The sequence below is a fragment of the Pholcus phalangioides genome, unplaced genomic scaffold, assembly GCF_987345545.1.
Source record: "Pholcus phalangioides strain wild (caught in Gottingen) unplaced genomic scaffold, Ppha-v1.0 ptg000017l_1, whole genome shotgun sequence".
Lineage (NCBI taxonomy): Eukaryota > Metazoa > Arthropoda > Arachnida > Araneae > Pholcidae > Pholcus > Pholcus phalangioides.
Window position 1 is genome coordinate 24,559,019 of NW_028301610.1, and position 25,829 is coordinate 24,584,847.

Sequence of the window (25,829 nt, forward strand, 5' to 3'; positions counted from 1 at the left end):
TAATTGCGGTTTATATTTAATTTACCAAAACGTTTTTTCAAACCTATACATCAATTACCAAGACATAATTTTAAAAAATGGTCAAGTTTGACCCTATATATTTTTAGACCCTGTGAACCCTTAAAATTTTACGTAACACTGTTGGAAACTTACATCAATTTTCTTTTACGAAGATGCTTTGTTTAGTTTGATAGCTAAGTAATGCCAAAAATTATAAGAGATACAAATTTATAAAAGTTGTCAAACCCGACTTTGTGCATGTAAGGATAAATTGATTTTTATTAAAAATTTACCTTAGTACTGTTTCGATATTACGGTAGTCAAGTATTATGAAGCTTATAATATTCAGAATTTTTTTCTCAAATGTTCACAATTTACCTTTTAGAAAATTCCTACCATTTACTACAGTGCACCCTTTCATAACGGACACCCCCCTCGGATGCGGTCACCCCTAAAATGATATAATTTCCCCTTGTATAATAAAAGTATGCATTTCAAACCCCTGATCAACGGTCACCTCTCTTTTACGGACGAAGTTTTTTGTCCCGCCGGTGTCCGCAAAAGCGCGATATTACTGTATTTTAAATAAACAAGTCACAACTGATGTGTATATATATATATATATATATATATATAATATGTGGTTTAAAATAAAAATCTTACTTTTTCACAATATGTTTCGTTCTTGCTGAAATGCTCGCGATTAAGGAGACTAAAAGCGAAATCGACGTAGCATCTGGTGTTGGCGGAAGCATTTCTAAGGATGAGATGAACTCCGAGCATCCTGGCATCCGATCGATTGAAACTGACGACCCACCTGTGGTAACCGAACGAGAATTCTTTGGTGGTCGCATCGCGATGCAGGTCTCGCGTCACCGATCGAGTCACGATGAATGTAAATACCCCGGTGTTTGCCCGGTCGTTGATGCGAGTAAACCTGTAAAGAAGGGCCATGTGATGATGGCAAAACGGGAGAAATCGCAGCCGGGGAATCACATCAGATCAAATCCAGTTCTGCAACGAGAACAAAAAAAAGACATCGAAAAAATTCTGGATAAAATTATCACAGGCCTTACCTGACTAAAAAAACAAACACTCATATACGTTCGAAATGAAAATTATATACAGTTAAACTCGGTTATAACGATACCTCGGCTATAAAGTCAAGAATTGTTCATCAGGAATGATTCCTATTGAGAATAATATTAATGTACCTTGTTTTTATATCGTCGATAAAAACGAAATAGAATGAAAAATGGCAAAGAAACATTTTTTGAATATTTACAGAGCTTGAGATATAAAACGAAGCAAGAGGAAACCTATCAAGATTTATCAAAAATCTGTGAAACATTAGATACAAAAATTACATTGAATGTACAAAAATTCAAAATAAGTCAAAAGAGTAGTAAAAAATTCACCTGACATACCTTACGAATACAGGTGTGTCGTTGAATATACTAACGGAGAACGCTCCTTCCCCTCCTTTATGCTTTTTTATCCTAAATTTACCTCGATTTTTGAATTGGAACATCTCAGCGAGTATTTCACTTAGAAACGTGATATTATTTGTCGGGCTCAGAAGAGACAGGACAACAACTTTTGAGTTAGGAACTCATGTGTGTGTACCTCAAACGTTAACTTCAAAAAGAATCATTAAAAACCATTTAAAAATAAGGTTGAACTCTGGAGCGAAGAGGTTATGACCCTTTTAAAGATATATATTCCTAGAATCAAGCTCATAATATTGATCAAATGTTTGTTGGTGATACCTTAATCCTGTTCCACAACTTCAACGTTATACGCCTAGCCGCTCAAAAACGGATTTTTGGCAGCAAAATCACCTCAACCACAACTGAAAAAGTAGTTCTTAGCTTGTCCGAGCGGCGTAGCGCTGTGGGTAAAGAACCGACTTAACGTTTTGACACTACGACCTGCTCATATTGACATGACCCGTACGTGAGGAACATTCCTGTATATTTCCACAATTTTGTATTTTCTCACGTATTTTTGTGTAAAAATGTCCCATTACTTTAAATCATGGGGGGGGGGGGAGTGGAGGTAGTTCGTATAATTTATAAGTAATAGCAGGAATATAAATATTCATCTATATATATAAAATAACATGTCCTGACGGACTGATTCCTCATAGCCGAGCCCAAACCGCTGAAGCTACAAATATGAAATTTTGTCAATAGTTCCATTTCATTACGCAGACTCACTAAGAATGGGTTTTTCGAAATTCGACCCCTAAGGGGGGTCATAAGGGGGTTTAAAGGTAATATAGAGAAACCAGGCCGAGCTGAATCCACTAAAGCTATGATTATGAAACTTTTTCAGCAGTTTTATTTCATGACGTATATACTAACTTAGGAGTTTTTCGAAATTTGACCCGTAAAAGGGGGTTCAAAGGTAACAAAAATCACGCGGAGCTGAAACCGCTGAAGCTATAAATATGAAATTGAGCGGTATTTTTTTTTATAATGTAGAGACTCACTAAGAAATGATTTTTCTAAATTCAACCTCGGGGCAGGTCATAAGGCTGTTCAAGGTTATACGGGCAAGCAGAGCCGAGCCAAAGGCACTGCAACTGGAAATATGAACTTTTTCAGTATTATATTTCATAATGTAGTTACCCACTAAGATGGGATTTCTGTAAATTTTACCCTCAAGCGGGGTCATGAAGCCTTCAAATGTTGTTATCTGGGGGAAACATAGCCGAGTTCCGTAATTCGGATCTCGATTTCCGTATTTCTGATCCCAGTATCCGAATTTTTCTCGAACAAATGCGGTCACTCTGATCATGGAAAACCTTCATGCTTTGTATTTGAGGTCGCATCTGAAATCTGATTATATTTTTCGTCAAAAAAGGTCTCGAACACGTTAACCTCGTTTATAACGATGAAATTTCACTGTGACTTCGATGTCGTTATAATCGAGTTTCACTGTGCATATTAATTCCGTATATAATCCGCGATGCATTTATCAACTTGTCTGCAAATACTGATGGTATTTAAATTTTAAATTTAATTAAATATTCGGATACACTATCACGGAAATATAATAATTAATTCCATTTCTAAATCTGAGAAGATTAACTTTCTTTTGTCGGAAAAGCGAGAATATTTTTGATTCTAATTTTTAATAAATGCTAAGTATAATTAAAAATAGGGATTCATATTGCAATACTAATTAATGTTCATAAATACATAATATTTGAATTCACATTAACGAAAAGATTAGAAGTATCATAAATAAAGGTGTATTTTCGGTAAGAATTGAATTTTTTTTTTGCTACCATTTTGTTAAATTGAAAATAATTTTTTGAATATTTAATTTATTTTGTTTCAAAAGATTCTTTCCGGGAAATGCACTAAAATTTTTCTAAACATTATTTTCCTTCCCTGTTGACATTTAAAATTGACGGAACAAATCCAAGATAATCCTTTAGTTTCCAAAATGCTATGAAACTAATTTTTATGAAAAGAGGAAACATATATTTTATATATTTAATGTACGTATTTATATTACAAAAAAAATTGTATGTACAAGGTGTCCCAAAATTGACAGACCAATTTGCAAATGAATAAAATGAGAACGAGGAGCGATAGACCTTTTGCTGCATTGTGCTTGAAAAAACAATAAATTTTCAGTCGTACGTAATTTTAAAATCAGTTAAAAAAATTTAGCAATAGCTGCAGTCTGAAAAACGGAAATTCGATATTTTCAATATATTCACCATTTACAGAAGTTAGCAGAAATCCGTGAAAACGACTCTGCTGGGATAGCCTGACTAAATTAGACAGCATTTTGAAATTATTTGCCAAGTTCGTCAACAGATGTTTTCTGGAAAAAACTGAAATGCGCTAATCTCAACATATCCACCTCACTTGTAGAAATAATATGGTATAATTATTTTTGCAGGTGGAGTGCATATTTCGATACCTTTGAACAAAATTCGCAGAAACCCATGGCATCTCAGCCGAATGGCCTGAATTGACTTCGGACAGAATTTCGAAATGAATTGCCAAGTTCGTTGACTTTTTTACAAGCTGCAGTCTCAAAAATTTAAGTACGATATTATCAGAATCCTGGCTTTTTACGGGTTTTTGCGAATTTTGTTCTGAGACTACAACCATGCTGTGCGTGTTACAGCAACTAGTGGATTAAGAAAAGCGACTGCAAAAAAGTGAATTGCACAATTATCGTATTTTAGTGTTCATACAACAGCACCATCTGTTGTAAAAATATGTAACTAATTTTTAAATTCTATTCGACTGGTAATTCACAGATTTCCAAAGCACAATGCAGCAAATGGCGCATTTCTATCGCTTCCCGTTGTTTTTTTTTAAATTCATTTTTCAAATGAACATGCTAATTTTGAGACACCTTGTACATTAGAATTAGAAGGGAAACATTATTTGCGAATGTACTGAAATATGATCACGTAGTGTCAGATTCCAAGCTCAAGTTTCTGGAAAGTGTTGTAAATATTTGTGTCAGTGTTCATTATTCATGATTCATAACTCTTGATACACCGAGTAAATACGTATAAAAAAGAATAGAAGGACTCGAAGTAATAAATGAGCGAAGAACGCGGAATACCATTTCTTCTTCGGAAAAAAATGATTGATCATATCCACGAGGTTGGAAATATTATGTTTTCTGACTGTATGGATATTCATCTTGCACATATGGCCAAGAATATATCGGTAATATCGATTTCAACGAGGAAAAACTTGAGCAGGAGAAAAGCTGTAGGTTGGGACAAATGGAAAGACACTGTGGGGACAACTCGATTTCATAAATGATTAAGTCCAAAGAAAGCGACTGCTGAATAAAGCTCTTTTATTTACAAGAATAAAGTCCGCCGGTACACTTGAATATCCGAATTGTTTGATATATGAAGGATAAAAACCGTGGCACTTAGTTTGACGTGGATTTCCATGGATACTCGCGAGGTTGAGAGTGCGCGATTTATATCATAATGTGCAGGGGCTCTTCACATATTGATTTTTTTAAATAAAAACACAAAATGGAATGTCTCTCGCGTTCTCCTACACCATAAACACATTCTTCCGCTTTTCCGAGGCTTAGTTCGTCCTGGAGCTTTGGGGGACTACGATTACAGAGGGACATACACACTTGGTTGAGGGCGTGCTCTAGTTCAGCGGTTCTCAACCGGTGCTCCGCGGCGACTCGAAGAAAATAAAATGAATCAGTAAATTTCATAGACAAGTAAATAAGAGAGGTCTACAATGTTCTGCCATAAAAATTATGTACAAAAAAGGGCTCCTCGAGTCAAACAGGGATCCGCCATACAAATTATACGCTGAAAAGGGCTTCGCGAGTCAAGAAATGTTGAGAACCGCTGCTCTAGTTGGCACACAAGGCTTGAGCTATGAAGAGAACTTGATTTCTTGAAAGCGTTTACATTGGATGAACACAGGGGGATGTGATCGAAGTGTTTGAAATTTTCAAAGGGATGGATAGGATGGACCTCACACATGAGTTTTTAACACGCCGTCAATCAACTGCTTCGACAAAAAGAGACACCATTATCGTTTAGTAAGCGACAACTGCAGGTTGTGGTGTCGCAGGTAATTTTTCTGTGTAATAGGGTTGTTGATAAATGGAATAACTCACCTTCGGGGGGCAGTGGATTCTAACACAATTGACACGATTAAAAAGAAGTACGATGAACATATATTGGGATGAATCGAGCTGTCCATACTTAGATAAGAGAAGCATAATTTTTTACGTGGACAGTGTATTATATAATATTAATTACTAGTTTTTCTCGTGATATATGCTCTTTTTGGGTTGCTATGGGTTAGTTACATTTGACACCCATGTTTTTTATGGATATCTATTTTCAGCCACCTCGTTAGGAAATTTTCCTATTGTGGCCTTTGTGTTTGGGGAAAAGTAGGCGTTGTTGAAGGGTGGAGAGGCCAAATTTCACTAAAAGTGCCAGTCCATGTTCCCCGATGCCTGCCTTTTCAAAAAAATATTGGGCGAAAAAAAAAATGGAATGAAAAATGACAAAGAAATATTTTTTGAATGTGTAAAGAGCTTCAAATATAAAACGAAGCATGAGGAAACCTAACAAGATTTATCAAAAATATATAAAATATGAGATACAAAAATTACATTAAATGCACAAAAAAAGCCCAAAGTGTAGTCAAAAATTCATCCGCATAACTTAACAAGAGGGATACTGGTGTGTTGTTTTGAATGTGATGGAAATTTCGTTGAAGAAGGCGATAGATAAACTATAACGGACAACGCTCCTTTCCCTCATTTATGCAGGGTTTTTTTTCCTAACTTTTGAATTGATTTTTGAATTGAAACATCTCGGCGAGTATTGCACTTAGAAACGTGATATTTTTTGTTGGACTCAGAAGAAACAGGACAACAGCTTTTTAATTGGAAGTTAGAGAATAGGGGTACCGTATAAAAAAATTCAGATTTTTCACTTTATGGCACACTGTACTTTCACTCTCAAAACTGATGCAGGGTGATTTTTAAATACGTTTTGGTAATTTTTTGAACTGTAACTATACCTCCTTTACGACCGGTTGATGAGATAAAGGCCTGATTAGCATAGGTGGAGATAGACTTGGAAGTCTGGGGGGGGGGGCACGTTAATGATGTCAATTCATATATACATTTATAAATTAGATCAGTCGACTCCACATTTGCCCCCCCACCCCCGTATCTCCACCCATGCTGATTAGGAGTTACGGGACACCTCTCTCATCCCTGTATATATATAGATAGATCCCGGGGTTCAAGCAAAATTCCATAAATACCTTTTTTTGCCTATTTTAAAACGTTTTTGGTAAAAATGCCTTTTTTGAAATTCACAAACGCTTATTTTCAACATATTTTAAAATTTATTAGTAAATTTCAGAGGCCATAATCTGTAAAACTTTGATATTTCGAGTGCAATGAGAGCAGAAGAATTGCTCTTTTTAAAATTTCCCAATTCTCTCGGTTATAATTATCATCAGAACCCCCCCCCCCAACCCATTAACGCGAATAAGTGATCTGAGAGAACGATATTGCTATGCATTAACTTTGCTTTAACCGGATGGTGTTAGACGTGAATGATTTTGTTTGAGATGAACTCAGCCCGTGTTAACGAAAGCAGAGGTAAATTAGAAATTTTTTCTTCTCCACATGGTTCACATGTCTCGCTCAGGCATTGGACTGCACTGTATATGTAAAACTGACCGATGACTGTTCCAGGAGGTCATCAGTTGACATTAAGGCTCACACAACTCAGGCAGGAGCAGATACGGTTCTGGGGCCCATGTTGCTCTCACATTTTGTTTTTTACACCATGAATGTAGTGCAAACAACCATGGCTATTTATTTTACATACATATTTAGTATTCGATTAAATTGACCAGTGTCACCCTCAGGGGTGTGCGACAGATGCGGCCACACAGTTCCCCGCGTTTGAAGGAATCTCGCATACGTGGTAATATAAAAAGTTAAATTTTTTTTATTATAATAGAACAAGGTAGCTATATTTCAAGTATAAAAATGATAATGTTTATTCAAAATAATGCAAGTAAACGAGCATTGTTCGCAACTCGAATGAGCCCCACAGATAATTTTCTCTACGGTCTGCGCGTCCGGTAAAGGTCACCCTGTAATTAACCTAATCCTGAAGGTATACTAACATTTTATTTTGGCCTTGAAATCATGATACACTGCAGTTATTATAAACCATAATTAAAGCTGTAGACGGATTAAATGCAACTATTTTATCAGCTAGTTTTTCGACCCTTAATAATACTTTATTTTATAGTTATTTTTTCTTTCTTCCATAAATTATAAATGCTTTTCTTTAGTGCCCATATTAGACATTTCCAGTGCAATTTTGCCTTCCAATTTTGACCATTTTTAGTGCTTAAACTTCCGGACTCTCAGTTATCAGCTATTCCTAATAAACTTGATATTTTTTAAGAAAAACGTAAAAACTTAAGGCATCCGAATACGTTGAAAACGTCATTTTGGAAGAAAATATAGATGTTAATTTTTTAATTTTTTATAAAAGCCCTATTTGTTGTGATTACAAAACAGGCCTTGTTTTGTTTATATGATGCTTACAATCAAAGTTACGTTCACTTTAGTGTTGCGTTTTTACATACAAGTAATACGCGAATAAAGACTTCAAACGTGTTTTACGAAGAATGCTATTTTTGACATTTTACTTGAGTTTGTGACATGATTTGTAAAAATCTATTCATTGCATCATTACGAAATTTTAATGTGATATTTTGCTATACATTGTTGAGGTTATGAATCAAAATCTAAGGTCTATCACATATATTTTTTGAATTGCAGTGTTTTATAGACGAAATGTAGGATGAAATTTCAAAATATTCACACGTACATAAACGTATTTGGGTGTAACTTATGAAAATATCATGCAATCCTTTAAATTTTGGTTCATAACCTGCAACATTACTAGCTAAATGCACTGTGAAAATAACGAAGCATTTCATTAACAAAATTTTTTGCAATCGTGTTTCGAATATCATGTGAATCTCGCCTAAAATTTGACATAAAAACGACTTTTTCATAGAAAATGTCATAGGCAGACTAAAATTTGTCACTGTTTTCACCATTTCGAGACACTTTCTATTAAAAATGTTATTAAACTTCACTCCAGTACCATTTTAAAGAAAAGCGACAAGAAAGGTAGTCGGATACCTTAAAACTTATTAAATACATAATATAATTTAACTTATTAAATAGTCCTAAATAAAATAAAACGTTTGGTTTTTACAATTTTTTAAAACGAGTCAGTGACGTCTTAACATGTGGGCAAACAGTTTTTTTCGTAAAGGAATTTTGTTTCTCCAATAAAGCCAATCCCGTTGCCTTAGTCTCTACGATAATTCTCGTGACTGTAGGGTCTCTATTTTTCGTAGCTGATCGTTCGTCAAACAGCGGTACAAACAAGGTGTCTAGGTTTCTCCACTGCTCTTCCGCGAGGCATTTCAAAAATGTGCAATCACGCTACTTTTAATGCAACATCAAGGATTTTAGTTTCTAAACCAACAAAAAAATGCACTGAGAGCAGAAACTGAAATATTCAAACCGCACGACAGGTGGATCACGATCGCAAATTTCAGAAATTTTGGTAGAAAAAAAAATTCAAATCTTGATAGAATTTTTTTTTCAAATTTTGATAGAAATTTTTTTTGTTCAAATTTTAATAGAATTTTTTTTGTTCAAATTTTGATAGAAATTTTTTTTGTTCAAATTTTGATAGAAATTTTTTTTGTTCAAATTTTGATAGAAATTTTTTTTGTTCAAATTTTGATAGAAATTTTTTTGTTCAAATTTTGATAGAAAAATTTAACAATTTTAGAAAAGTTCTGCAATTTGTGTATGCATTTATTGATAACGGACGAATAGAACTAAACAGAAAAAATAATGTGTGCAAAAATATTCCGCGTGTTAATTATCGTAAGTAGTTATAAAATATTTCAATATCTATACAAGTGCCCGAAATTACTATAATTCAGTTTTATACTTTAAATATATATAATAAATTTAATTAAAAACAGAATTTTTTTAGCGATCAGATTATTTATTGAAATTTCTTGGCTTCCAAAAAAACAAAATTGCGTATTAGAATAGAATTGAAGATCGAAAATTTTTTTCTGAAGGAGTCCAAACATAATGATTTCGAATTTTATAACAACTACTACTATTTAACCACGTACCAACTCCGATCATATCGCCATGTAACAATATACTACCTATCGAGTTGCGTCGCAAATGAAGGCGCCATCTGTCAGCGGTCACCTCAGGTTCGGGAAAGAAAGAACTAGCTATCTATGTTGGAGAAGGGACGTGATTGGCTGAATAGAGTTCCCGTAGCCAGAAATTCCGTTCGGACGGGGACCACTTTCGTTTCGGGGGGGGGGGGGGACAAATTGATAAAACAATAGACGGCCATATTTTTCCCTTTTTTTAATCATTTTCGCACAACATTTCGTGGGGAACAGACCCGCAAGCCCCCCCCCCTCCCCCTGCTACGGCCTGGAGCGGTGCTTTGTCGAAATATGCTGTCAGGCCTTTGCTTCTTTGACCATCTCTTGTAGCCCGGCTTTGTGGCAGAGTCTAGAGCACTGATTTCTATCACGGCTAGGAGCCATAACAAGCTTTGATACTTACACTTTATAAAACATATTTCTCAAAATAAAACAACCCTTTCGATAAGTTTCTAGGATGCAAAATGCTCTATTACAAACAGATAGGTTTATTATTATATATATATATGCCTCATTAAAATAGCTTAAGGATATGAGAAACATAATATATATTTGATATATCTTATACCCTTTTCTTCATCAGAATACGGCAACATTCGAGGCTAAGTAGCAAGTCTATTGCCAAATATATGTTTTATACATCCACTAAAACACACAAAAATTTACGTCTTCGAAAAAAACTACAGCATAGTACCATGATTTTAGTATGCATTCATCGCACCTACAAAACTAATTTCCAACGCGAATTATTCACATGTATTTCGTAACAGACGCAATGTAAAGAAAATGTTAAAAAAATAAGGATAGAAAAAAAAATTGCGAAAAAAATTATATTTAACGAAAAAAAATTTTCTTTTGCCTAGAATTTTTCCTGAAATTCTCTTTTTTTTTTATCATTTTTATACTTTTTTTTGCTTCCTGAAAGCATCACAAAATGCTCAAGAGAATTTATTGAACATAAAAATGCTAATTCAAGCAAAATAGAAACTAGTTTCTTCGTCGAAAATATGATCAACGTAACGTACTTGAGGGAATTTGATAATTTTTTTTCCAACCTGAAATCTTAAATAAATAAAAAATACCATAGTGTAAGAGAGAACTCGTGTCGGTCCCATGAATTATTCAATAAATTTATACTATATATGGGTGAATTTAATGCACGTCAGCATCATTCGTAACTGTGTATCCGAGATGAACATATCGCCCAGTAAGTTTGACTTATTACCTCTCGAAAATACTGTAAATTATCGTGAAGCGGCAATTGGTGAAGTAAATAAATGTGGAATAATAATCTATTGGCAGAAAACCAGTATGTTAGAAAGGCAAAGTCGAGTGTAACTAAACCTCTTTCGTTTCTATGATTATGAAACTAACACTTTAAGCAAAGCCAAAAATGCCGACGTTGTCTATCTAGATTTCCCAAAGGTATTCGATCGCGTCTGACATGGGAAACTCTTAAAGCGTTAACGTGAGATTGGGATTAAGAGCAACTTGTTGTATTAGAATCGTGATTTCAGGATATGTTACTGTGAGTCATAGTGAACGGAGAATTATCCAATTGGAGAGATGTCACAGGTAGAGACCCTCAAAGTAGTGCCCTAGTCCCCACAATTTTTCACTATTTATCAATAAACTCAATTAGAGTATTGATGAGGTCGTTGGCAAATTTGCTAATGACATCAAACTAATGGGCGTAGTAGGAAATCCCAACAAAGGGAACTGCTTCAGAACATCATTTAATCATTTTTGTCGCACCACGGTCATTTGCTGCACACGAGGGCTAATTAGACCGGGACCTACAATTTATTGCTGAATCCGAACGGCAGGCTTCTTTTTTTATACTCATCGAGAGGTTGGTGCGCTAAACCCTCGATGGGGGACTCCCTGCGGTAGCAATTTTTTCTGCGGTCATGTCGCCGTTCCTGTTGTACCCCAGTGTCAGGAAAGTTTTCTGACAAGGATGAACCGGGTATCGAACTCACGACACCTCTAAACATCTTTTGGTACTTTAGGCGACTATCTTATCGACCTGGGCTACAACGCCCCTTTAGAACAACTTGAATAGCATTGCAGCATGTGCAAACGAATGGCGCATTGCTTTCAGAGTCAAAAAGTTTATGGTCACTCATTTTGGTTCGAAACATCCGCGTTTCACTAACGTGATGCACTCTTTGAGAAACACTGTACCCGGAATACCCGTGATTTTCTGGCCTAGAGTTTCCGTACACGCGGTTCTACAGAAAGATATAAACTTGGTTAATGTGTGCTGAGAAGGGCCTACGGGAATACTAGTGGGTATGCATGGCTTGACCTATAAAGAGAGACTGGACTCTTTAAGAAAGTAGGATATCTGTCATTGAATAGTAAGTGATTGACGTGATAATCGAAACATGTTCACCATGAATTTAGTTTTGGTTCATGAATTGAAATAGAAAATGTGTTACAAAGTGCATTTTCTTCCCTGCAGTTAGTCCACCTGGACACGATACCTTGTGAATATAGATACATGCATACTTCATAACGGATTTGTGTGTTTCTAGAGTATATATCGGAGAACCTAGTTGGTATTATTGGCAACGGCAACGTTCTATCTATAAAAACTATCCACTATGAGTCTACAATCCGGAAAAATAAACGATCTCACGCGATTTTTGTGTCACGCGATATTGCGTTGGGAATGTCAGGAGTAGTATTTTTTCTTTATAGCCAATATGTTTTCGAAATCGTAGTATACCAATTACGTATATTGCAATAATTTTGAATTCATTGAATTACTATCTAAATAGATATACATACATATCAGGTTGCAAGTTTTCTTTTTCCTTTGGATAATCGATAATTTTAACGATCGCACGTGATGTCGTGGGTGAAGGTTTAATGTTCGCTCTAAAAATGGTGTTTTATAGCAAAATACACTGCAGTAAATATCCAGTGTGACTTTATAGTCAATGCAGAGAAAACTGCGCATGTGTGAGTATTGGGTGTTTATCCCTAAACATGCAATTTTTCAACTAAAATATTTTCAGCAGCAAATTTATTTTGATAGATACACAGTGCTGAATTTTCACCATTCTACATTTTTCTTCACAGCATTTCCTCATCGCACGAATTCTTTAAAGAATTCTGGAACTTTCTTCGAACGAGAGGCTGTTGAAAATTTTATTCACCCTATCAACTGCTGCTTTTGTAGCTGCAATCACTTGCAATGAAGTCTTTAGAATCTAAGGAACAAAAAAAGCATACAGGGCCAGGTCTAGACTATGGGGTGTGGACGAAGTAACAATCGAAGCTTGAACTCGCTAAAATGTCAAAAGGTCTGAGGGTAGTAAGGACCTGGCATTAACATGATGTATTAAACAGTCCGCGTAAGTCTGACTTTTGTCGTTGATTCTGAAAGTTTGTTAAGCACACAATTGTTTAACAAACTTCAAATTATTATTACAAGGCTCGTTTGCATGTGCAATATTGCGGTATCATTGGAAGTTCTAGCACTCGCTTGACGACTTTTTTCTGTCATAAGGAAAGAAATGGAGAGCAGTCATTGTTGAAAATTCTCATGTAAACGGGGCTTTAAAGTAACAGTACGTTGTTTTTTGAGAAGGATCAAGCCACCTGCTCCATTATTTTCGAAAAAATTGCTACGATTTTCTTCGCAACACTTTTAGATCAAATTAATTCTGTAAGAAATTGTTCATTTTTATAGACCCAAATTGCAGTATGATTACTAAATCGCATACGTAAACTGAAAATCTATGACTATGTTATGAAAATATTTTGTCTGCTCCTGTGGAATAAACTATCATGAACTGTCAAGGGTGCGAGCAATCCTATTCCTGTGCTTCTTCTGGCTTGTGTAACACCTAACCACTTGAGCGTTTCTTACGCTGAAAAATGGATGCAAAATTGTTACACTGCAAATAATCCCAAAACCTTCCAAATTTCCTGATAGGTAACAGTTTGATTCAGTTTAAATTTTTGATTCCGTTAACGGAATCAAAGATTATGTTTTCGGGCATCACAGCTTTAGTAGGTCATCTTGGATGGGACTCGTTTTCTGGACATTGCCACGCATGTTGAAATTCATGACACTACTTTTCAACTTTCGGATGATTCATCCGAAACATGCAATGAGTCCAACGTCCGAAAAAGATGCAATGTCACTAAAAGCTTTCATCGAATCGCATAAATTCTCATGCGTTTCTTAATTAAAATCATAGAAAATCGACTGGAACGGGTCATGTTTGAGATTAATTTCTTCTACTTTATTTAAATTTTTTTCATCAACTAAATTTCTTTCTGAAATATGCAACTTACTGACATGAAAATATCTACATCCTCACAAAAAATATATTCTTAAATATCATAAATAGATCCCCATCTGCAGCGTTACGCTGCCTCAAAACATTCAAAAACCGCTTTTAGAGCTGTAGGTGAGATGAATTTGACGGATTTTTTAGTGAAAAACCGTTTTTTTTGCGGCTAGGAGGTGCGTAGTGCTGTGGGCGTAAACCTCAGCTTTAGATGCAATCATTTAATGGAGGACTACAAGAGACATTCAGCGTAACCTTCGTAGGTGATGCTAAACTTTTAAAGTATCATATTATTCAGTTATATACTATATTTAAAAATATTCCCGTGCTTGCGTTGGTATTCAAACTGATCGTTCATAAAGCATAATTATCACGTTTTTCAGATGTAAATAACTCATAATGCACGACGGAACACACTAATGACGCTATCTTGAGATAATTTTTTTCCATTATTTCATTTTTTGATGGATGTTGACGAGTCATTAAAATGACTCATTTTAATGAAAACTATATCGGAGACGGGATTTTTCAACGAGATCATTTAATATAACGAGAAGTGACGCTCACGTACGAGTAATGTTGTTCTATGGTATATTCTTTGTGTTCTAGAAAATTTATCTTTTCACGTGATTTAGTTTAATCTAGTCTTTTGTCTGGCCTGTCAGGTTCCGCACAGAAGCACTAACACAAGAATTCAAAAGGAAACTGTATATGTATATATATATGTATATTTTTGTAAGTGTTATGTTGGGAAAAGAGTGTTGCGTGTTGGGGAGATAGAGTGGGTCCCTTTGCAACTCCAGCGTAATTAGCTTTGTTTATCTCGAGATTTGCCTTAATCTGATTTTCGTGGACATTTGTGTTGAGTAACTCATTTTCTTTTCCCATACGTGCCCCGCATTGCTGGTGTCGACTTCGTTTTCCGGGGGATTTACTTTTCCCGGTTTTCTTTTGACGAAAAGAAAAATAAATTATTCTTTTTTGTAGCTGATTAGGTTTCTGTGCTGCTGCTTTCTTTTCCTTTTAAAGAAATCACGTTGTTTCAGAAATTTCGGTTAGATAATTGTTATAAGAAACAGAGAAATTCTATTGTTAGGTTATATTGATATATGGGATGTTTCAGGAAGAGTGTTCATAAGGAATATAAAATCGATATTGGTGATTCTATGATTCAATTTTTTCAATTTTCAATTTCAATCTGTAGAACCACTTGAATAGAACTACAAGTTAGCTGCAAATTTGTCCGGGCCCTCAGGTGTTCTAGAAGTGTGTAGCGGGCAGCTTAAAGTGCTCTGGAACTGTACCGCGCGTCACTCAAATGATCTGTAACCATGCCGTTGATCACTTAAATAATGTGGGAATGTCCCGCGGGTAACTTGAGCGGTGTAGAACTGCACTTCGGGCCGCTCTTAAGGTGCTGCAAAACTGCCACATTCCTCGTAAGGGATTTCTAAATGTACCACAGGCCGCTTAAGTGTTCTGGATCTGTATCGTGGGTCACTCAATCGATCTGTAAAAATGCCACGGGTCTATCTGAGTGATCTAAAATGTATCACGGTCCACTTAAATACTCTGGAATTGTACCACGGGTCACTTAAGCGATCTGTAAATGTGCCGCTGAGTTCATTTTTACAAAATTAGGTTTAAGGTGGCGAGTCACATCATATAACACCGACTACCGCATTTCACCTGTGGGCCATATCTTTTACGTAATTTTTACATCTGTGGCTTAGCGGGTCGCAATGAATTTCTTATAGAGGAATTTTGAGCTCTTAGAGCCTTCAAATAGCATTGGAATTAACAGAAATTTATTATAATAATATATAAAGGTATTTTCTTCAGAAATTTTATTTTGTTTTTAAATATTTTTTGCATGAAAAAAAAATTACCTGTTGGGCATAGCGGGGCTCGTACCACCTCTTCCCAGCGTATGTATCTGATCCCAATATGCGGTAGGAAATAAGGGGGTGAGTGCTAACGAAAATTTGTTGACAAGGTGGGGGAGGGGTCCGAGTTTTGATGACTTTTGCTGATAAAGGGGGAAGGAGGTCAAAAAGGGCTAAAAATCTGCTGACGTAATACTAGAACCGCCCCTAAAAATCAAAAATTTAAATTGCAATCAATATCAAAATGAAACTTTTTTTTAATAGTACAAGGTGAATTTTTTTCGATATGATTAAGGAAGTCGCAAATTTAATAATTTTTCTGATTAAGGGTTGTATAAAAATTATATTTCTCATGTTTCCCCTACTTATCGTTTTATTGAAGTGGAATTACAATCATTTTCCTGATATTTTTTACTTTTCATTCGGGAGTGGAAGCCCAGCGACCCAAAATCAACAACATGGTCAACTTCACGATCTATCTCCGTTCAAGGTTTTACCAACTGTCTTTGCGGAGAATCGAATCCACATCCTTTCACTTCCCGGGAGAACGCCCTAGACTAGAAAGGGAACGAATCTCTCAATCTTTCGTTGGAGCTCGCGTACACTTAAAGGGTACTAAAGGTACGAAAGGACCCGACTCAGGCCAAGCTCACAACTGCTGACGCTGCCATCAGATGGCGACTTATGAAAAGATAACGTCACTCATAGCGAAGAGTATAAATTCTTATTGAATGTTTCTTATAAACAAAAAGTTTAGTTTTTTCAAATTAGTTAAACCAGTCCGTGGTGTGCTTACAGGCTGGCTAATAAAGTCTACAAGGGTTACGGAAGATGCTTTTCTGCATACCAGGGTATTCTGCAATAATATGGCACTTTGGCTGCGGAATTCTCTCCGAAAAGTCTGTACATAAAATCATAGCCCAAGAAGGCCGCAAAAATGTATGGATCCTATCCCAGGCCACCGAAATCGTGAAGACGTTTCTGGAAACAGTGGTGCAACAAATAAATTTATTACCGGATTGAAAGTGGATTCATTCGACCCCCCTGTCTGGAACCCCTGGGACAAAAGTTTGGGCCATGTCCTTTAGGTTAAGAACCTCTGCATTAAGGAAAGGTTATTTTCATGGTGCGAAAGTCTACATTACTAATAATATACACTGTATTAGTTGCCGATATGTGTACTTTTAACCCATGATCGTAAAAAATCCTATTGCGTTTTAAATCGTTAGATGAAGTACACAATTTTTTCTAGTGATTATAATCACAGGAAAAAATGACTATTAGCTAATGTTGGAAGGGTATATATCCGAAAGCAAGGCACTAATTAGGTAATTCCTGCATTCCCTTCGAAAATACGATCATGCAAATTTTATGGCCCATAAGTAAAAGGAACGTGTAACCTTACATTCTTTAAATATCTGTATTTAAGGACGTAAAAGATTGTTGTTGTTAATGTTTTTTTTGTCATGTTCCTCAAAAAGATGCAAATGAGTTTTTGTTAAAAGAACTTCCAACTTCTTTGACCACATTATTTGTTGTTTAGTACATTTGCATTTCATTTGCATTCGAGAGCATGAAACTAACACGAAAAGGTGTTGTCAAGAGTTATTTGAAGTTTATGACGTACAAATGAGAAAACAACCATAAAAAAAAAATTCAAATAGAATCAAATAAACGCGTGATAAAGAGGTGGAAACATTTCCCGGAAATGAGGATGTTGCGCTTGATAAAAATAAAGTGATATGCAAAACTGAAACTTAATGCTTGATCACATACAACGTTTCGTTTTATTTAGAAATTTCTGTTATTTGTCATTCTGTTGGAATATTCTCGCTGAATAAAACATGAATAATGTATTAAATCCGTGTTGATTTTTCTAAATTAGTATTTGATTGAGAATAATAATCGCACCTTTATTTTGTTGAAGACAAATATAAAAGTGATCTAACTGCCACATATTCAAAATTTGATCCAAGTGTTGACTTACTAATATCTGAAATTACCTTTCTTGGAGATACGCATCTCAGTATGCCCTTGCTAAAATTTGCCTAATAACATTTGAAACTTGTCTGGAAACCGGAAGGAATCTAAAGTAGAATGTTACTGAACATCTCGAGAAGCGATTTATGTAATATTTTTAGTACAAATGCGGAAGAGGTGGAGATATTTCCGAATACTATCAATAGAGCTTTCGTTGAAAATATATATTAGGTAATAAAACATATTACCTTAAACGCCGTATTGGCCGATGCTCCGCATACCTTAAAATAGAACTATGTACTTTAATAAATAGATATACAATAGAAAATAGTATAATACATTATTTATATAAATAGGTCTGAAGGTTACATATGTTGTATGTTCTGATGGGAACTTCTAACATGAGTATATAGAAGAGCACAACGGACCACTTGACTGAATTCAACACAGCCTACCAAAATTTTTTGTATCGGAATAAACTTAACATTTCATGCGGGCCCGGTGTGCCGAAACTGCCATTTGATATAATGTACAGGGTGTTTCAAAAAGAATCACCCGATTTGAAATGCGTATATTACGAAAAATCTTGAACACATACACACTTAAGATTAATTTTATATTACATGGCTAATCATAAAGTTTTTTACAAACCAAATTAAAGGTGCTCGATATGTCCACCTTGGGATGCACGGCATGTGTCTATTCTGCAGTCAAATTCGTTTCAAACTTTTGCGAGCATGTTTGTATTCACGACTACTGTTATGTGTATCTTCAGTTCGGCTAATGTAGCACACATAAACGGAGTCTTTTATAAACCCCCACAGGAAGAAATCGCACACTTTGAGGTCCGGCGATCTTGGAGGCTAGTGGTGTTTAACTTAATTGTCAGGTGCCGTACGGCCGATCCATCGTTTAGGAACGTGATTGTTCAAAAGTTCTCGAACGTCTAAGCTCCAGTGTGATGGTGCCCCGTCCTACTGGAAAATGAAGTATTCCGAATCGGTTTCTAACTGTGGGAAAAGCCAATCTTGACAAACACTGAAGTGGCTGCAGAAGGAAGAGCGTTAGCGCTACCTGTCGGCAACTGCGGGGAACTCAAGATTTCCCTCTTTCTACCTATACATTATTCGATCAAAACGGATTAAAAGCTGAATAGTTATGATTTTTTTGAATCGGACGATTCTTTTTAAAACACCCTGTATATCCTGCTTGGAGTAAGAACTTACAAAAGGAAAACCCATATTTTTAGACGTAATATTCATCAAGATATAGAAGGTGTAAAATTTTATGACGGTCTGGCGAGATTGTTATGTCGCAAGTTTGTTTTGGCTTGAAAATTTGAAAATATGTTTCGGTGACTGTACGCAGATGTAATGAAACTTACAAGTTATGATTTTTTTCAAAATTTTCGTTATTCATGCTTAGTAATATTTATATATTATATATTTTCCAGTCGGTTTTATATATTTATTTCATCTAATTTCGTTCGCATTTATAATTCTTACATTTGTATTTATAATTCTTGCATTTGTATTTATAATTCTTGCATTTGTATTTATAATTCTTGCATTTGTATTTATAATTCTTATCTATTTCAATTAAATAATTTATATTTATCTCGATATAATTTATTTTTTATTTTACTAAAATTATAGAGCTCTGGTAAAAAGGTTAAATTTGAAATTCAAAAAATATTCTATTCCTATTTGAGTTCCATCGCTTGCTGAGTTCCCATTCACTTGGACGAAATTATTTTGAATTTATAGTGTAATATTCAAAAAGGTGACTAAAATATACTTAATAATTTCATTATGTTGTTGCGATATGATGATTACATTTTCGATGGCATTTACATTTCTGTAATTTACGTACCACGCCCTCAATAATTGTCGATAAAGGCTCAAAACATTTTATTCGAATATCTCGATGAATTCAAAATATTTAATTTAAATTCAATATACTGTACTTTTAAAATATACTCCTTTTTTAAATGGCTTTTATAAAACTGTTATTATTACACGAATTTTTATTCCATTATTCAGTCAATTATGACAATTACATTATCTACACTTTCAATAATAGCCACATTTCTGCAATTTATGAATCAAAGTTGGCGGTAATTGTTTAAAACTTTTTATTTGAATACCGAGATCGATTTAAAGTTTTTTTTTTTCAAATTGGAAATATTTAAAAAATATGCTCTTTTTTTTGCAAATTACTTTCTCATGCATGATCAACATTTCACTAATTGAGAGTTCTATTATATAGGGTCTTCATAAAAAGTCACAACCCCTTAAAAAACTATGACATTTCAAGAATTACCGCATTCAAACACATTTTGTAATTGTAAATATTATTCAAAATTCAAGTTTTACGGAGATATTACTTTAAAGAAACAAAGACAGACTATAATCATAGACATGTTACCACGCAAGAACAATACCCATTCAAAAAAATATACATCGAGATAAACAATTGAATCATTCAGCAAATTAAAAATTAAATGAATTTTGATACTTAATGCGAACCAAAATTCATAATTATTCAAAAATATTCAAACAAAACATAAATATAAGAGCTTCTAGAAATATCTAGTAAAATTTTAAAACTAAAAATTCAGAAAAAAAGGAAAAGAATAGCATATTTCCTGAATAAATTGAACGGAATGGAACATGACACACTGGAGAGAATCAAATGAAAGATGAATCATGTCTCAAAACGAACATGAAACAAAAACCCAAATTTTTTCCCCCATATATATATATAATTCTCAGCAAAATAAAAATCCCTAAAATCGCTCGTAAATAAGACACGACGTTGAGATTTATCCAACGTTGTACTAATGCAATTTGGTTAATGTTCCATTCAACCACGTGTCAGCGATTCATGTGGGGGAAAAAACCAACAAACTTTTGGCTTTATGAATAGTTTCGTGTCCGTCTCTCGCATATGGTGGCGCGTAAATGCGAATTGCAATCCGAGATGCTGATAAATAACCACGACAGCAGGGTAAAATACATCCAACACACATATAATATATAAAACTACAAAGAGACGGAAATTTAATAATATACCGAGTTTCCAGCTGCGACATTATATCGAAATGCCCGAAAATAATAAACGTTCCACCATTCATCATATAATATGAATGTTTTAAAATGTATTGTAACCACGGATTTGTGTGTGTGAAGACATTTCCAAAACGAAAAAAAAACACCTTAAAATTGAAATATTTGAAAATCCGAAAAACCGCCAATTTCATTTTAGTTTCCTATAAAGGAACAAAAATTGATCTTAGATTCTTATTTCGTTTCTTTTTACGATCATTTCTTTTACTTTACGAGAACTTACGAGTTTTTTCCATCTTGCTTGTGATCTTTTCTTGTTTCGTGTGCGAGAAAAAAAAAAGATGAGAAAAATCGTATTGAATTCCTTTTTAGAGACGATTTTTTTTGTTTTTGAGAAGTTTTAAGAAATTTTACTTTAGAAGTTTAAAGGAAGTACCATCTCTCTTTTTTTGCTTCTTTCGTGTGTTTTTTACTCAAAATACGTGTTTTTCCGTATAAACTGATAAAAATTTCTTTTGTTTCGAGTAATATGTCTGCCACCAAGAAAATGTGTTCAGAAACAAGATACGGCCACAATGCTTGGTAATAGTTTTTGGAAAATAATTAATCCGGCAACGGGGTAAAAGACCTGCCAAATGCATAGAGTAGTATTTATTTCGCTTTTGTTCTTAGAGAGAAAAAGATTTTTAGTGGTGTCATAATTGATCCTTTGCGTGTTTTCTAGTGACAAGGCGTGCCATTTTGTTTTTTTGTTTTTTTTTTTACTTTGCATAATAGAAGCGAGTGACATGCGTGCGGTTTATCACACGGTTTTATGAGTGTTTTTTAGGAAAGAGTGGTTGCATTCAAGTGCTATTAAGAGTTTAGATTTGTTTACTTGAAAAATTAACGATTGAAGCTGCGAGAAATGGTAATGTCGACGATTCGTCTTTTAACTTTGTCGTTCGATACTTTTTATTCTTTGAGTGCCCTTCTGGAAGAACGTAAGAGGCGTGCATACCCTTAGAAATGGGTTGGAGCTTTGCGCATCCATAGAAATACACGGCAGGTGTGTGTTGGATAGTCTACCCTCAGAATGGCATAGTAAGCGTCCTCTTAGAAACGCATTGTGGGCTTGTCTATCCCTAGTAGTGAATACGAGATGTACTCCTGTGAGGGCGTAAGATGTGTGCGTAATGTTCGTCTAAAATAAGTAAGATGTATGCGCCACGTATCTTCAGAGAGGTTTCCATTGCGTATGCCCAGAAATGCATAAGAGGAATACCACTAGTAATATGTAAAGAGCGTGCATTGCGTTTTTTCTGGAAAAGTATAAAAAGTACGCGTACTCCTTGAAATGTGCAAAATTCATGGGTATTCCAATAAATTCCAAAGAAACGTGGAGAGGGTATCCCTAGAAATGCGCGCGTTACGTACGCCACGAAATGCGTAGGAGGTTTGTGCACTACTAGAAATGCGTGGCAGATGTGCGAACTCGTATAAATGCATAAGTAGCTTGTTACTTCCCGTGATTCACATAAGTTAGAGAAAACTGGATACAATGCTGAGATTCTGGATACACCTCCGCCTCTCCCTGCAATCTGAACGAGTGCGCTACGCAGCGCAGAAGCACTGAACGTTTTCCTTCTGTATCCAGTTGTCTTGGTAACAAACAAGGCCAAAGGACAATACCATCAGAATTTATCATTGGCAAAATTTTTCTGATTTAGTAATACAACTATCACTGAAAAAGAAATAGGGAATTACTTCTCTTTCTGGTGATTAAACACGTCACGTGCATTGAATACTTTATCTTTTGCTGACAAAGCTTGCAGACTCTTGGGCCAATGAGAATCAAGTAAAGTCATTTCCGTTTTACGATGGTCTTCGTCTCCTGCAGATGCCATGTCTTTTTTCTCTACCGTAAGACATTCTGCTGTGTTTTATATTCCCGAGGAGTAGATTAAGGATAATTGAGGTCGGCAGTTTTACCCTCTTCAAGAATGATAATACAATATCAGATGGTCCACAAAAAGCAGGATCCCTGCAAATTATCTGAAGAACAACGTTTAAGGCTTTACTCACTGCTAGTCATTTACATTTTCTTCTTAGTTTAGTGCTTGGGAAAAAAACCAAATCGGCTTACATATCTATTTATAGCAGGGTCGCCCAAACCGTGGCACGCGTGCCACCGCGAAACCCTTTCAAAAATTTAATAAACTCTATTGCATTTTTCTAATCAATGAAATTCTCCCCAACCTTTAAACAATCCTTTTTCTATGAATGATGGTCTTGAAGGCTGCTAAACCTATGTTTGGTATAGTAAGAACTCTTGAAATAATAAATAATTACGTGATGACTTTTTATTCAATGCGTTTCTGTTCGGTTTTTCATCTTCAGGCATAGTTGCTGGACGTTGTATGTGTACGAGATTCAGGATCGTCTAAAGAATGTGCATCGTTTAAGGAATTACATTGTATATCCCCATAGGATGCCGGACATATAGACGTCAATTTATATCTTATTACAGCTTGATTGCCGAGATTGTTATATTCTAGATTGGATAAACTCACTTCCAGATTCCATCACATACAAGACAAAAATTATTTTTTGATTATTTATATAAGGACTATTACGATTACGGACTGATTATCTGTGGATGATGCTATATGATCACAATTTGTACGATTATTTATTCCAGATTATTTATTGTATATATGTCTATCATTGTTATTTTCACATAAATTAATAAATTTCCGGATACACCCATCCCCCGGGAAAGCTTCGATATCTCTCTGAGATGGGAAGCGGGGTGTGTCCGGTCCTTCAATGTTCAATGTATATCCCCATAAATTCCTAGAGGGAGGAGTAAGCCTCTCTTTCAAAGTTTATTGGGAAGTGGAGCCCACAAGCACCAGTCCTGACCAAGCCCGATTCCCCAGATTCCGGTGTCTATGCCCAATATAGTTTAGGTAAGATGAACTTCTATCGATATATGTACGTGCATACACAACATGCATCGTGATAATCGAATTTATGACTCAAAAATAAAAACAATTTAGAACTCAAAAGATTGACAAACTGAATATTTTTACGAAAATAAGAGAGCAGCCGAGCAATATTTTGCTGGAACGGAGAGAATGCTCGTGTCCCGTAAAAACGGGACGTATGTCCTGCGCGTTAAAATTCGTAGAGTCGCACGCGCATAGAAAAAAAAATCTCGATTGTGGCACGGCTTGGAGAAAAGTTGGCCACCCCTGATTTACAGAACCGCTTCTTTTTTAAGACCACCGTCCGTCTTCCTAAAAACGAATAAAGGGGGTTGTGTGTGTGTGTGTGTGATATATGCACGCAAATTTTCTAAAAAAAACCCATTTTCCAATTTTTAAATATTATGGAATTTTCTGCGTCTAACTGTGTTCAAGTTTTTGTTCTACCTGTACTAAAAATATTTATAAAATGTTTTAATATAAACTGCTGGCAAGCATTACACACGCTAATGTTTTTCACTAAAATGTTTTTCTCTCAAAACTAAGTTTTTTTGTTAGATAAGAAACATTTTTCCGAACACCACTCATTCAAATGTCTTGAAACTTTGTTTCTCTCTCAACACTATAGTGTTATACACTTGAACTCGAGCTTATAAGATTTTAATTGTTGGTTATTTGTTTATCGAATTTTAACTGCAACAGCATGCAACTTTTTCAAAAATCACCAAAATTTACCCATATTTCGTGCCATAAAATTTTTTATAAACCAATTTTAATAAAAAAATACTCGATTGAAAGTATGTAACACCATAGTTTTAAAAGACACAAAGTTTCAAGACATTTGAATGAATGGTGTTCGAAAAAAATTTCCTTATCAAAAAACAAAAACTTAACAAAAAACTTAGTTTTAAGAGAAGCGCAACTTTAGCATCTGTATAATGCCTGCCAGAAGTTTAAATTAAAATATTTTTAATACAAGTAGAACGAAAACTTGAACACAATTAGACGCAGAAAATTTCATAGTATTGAAAAATTATAAAAATGCGCTTTTTTTGGAAAATCCGCGTTCACCAACCCCCTTAAAAATAGTCTGCTCTTTTAGCAAGAGAAAAACTCTTAAGGAATGTCTGCAGTTGATTTCGAAACCCACAATATCGCGAGAAATCAATGTTTCTTTATTCGGTATCTTCGACTCGTCAAGCCACCACGGGATTTAATTACCACGATACACGTTCAACACAAACAAAAACCCTACAACAAATAAAACTAAAGGTTTATCAAAAACAAAAACATCTCATAAATCAAACAGACACCAAGATCCGAAAGACATCTCGGTAACAGAATGATGGAGGAGTTAATATTTTTTCCACAAAAATACTGAGACCAATACAAGTATAAGATATTATTGTCACAAAGCACGTCTCATAATTAAATAGTTCCACACACAAACAAAAAAAATGAATCTTATTTCCTGAAAAATTACGAAAAAAAAATCAATTTATTCATTTTTAATCGAAATATTTCAGCAAAATTAATTTAATGTAAATAGTTTTTATAATAATAGAAAACTTCAAATTACCAAATCCAACATGAAAACGTTTGAATTAATTTTTTTTAGTTTTGGTCTGATATATCTCAGAATTTAATTGCTTTCGGCAAAGAGCATAATTAAGTGAAGATTCTTATATTAAAACCGCACATGATAAATGAATCTTTTCAAAATATGATCTTGGGAGGAAAAATAAAAAATTGTATTTTTGAATGCATAATTATTATTATTTTTCCCGAAAACCTGTTTTTTCCATCATTTGCATAC

At 34.8% G+C, this 25,829-nt stretch overlaps 1 protein-coding gene across 1 annotated transcript in view; it reads right to left on the reverse strand.

The window, feature by feature from the left end:
• The window catches only part of LOC149072589 (uncharacterized), a 114,701-nt gene that overhangs the window by 13,590 nt on the left and 75,282 nt on the right, over positions 1-25,829 (reverse strand). Inside the window, exon 2 of the mRNA XM_089246941.1 lies at positions 664-1,014. Coding sequence (XP_089103067.1) covers positions 664-954 — 291 coding nt within the window. The 5' untranslated portion in view covers positions 955-1,014. The remainder of the gene's footprint in view (positions 1-663; positions 1,015-25,829) is intronic.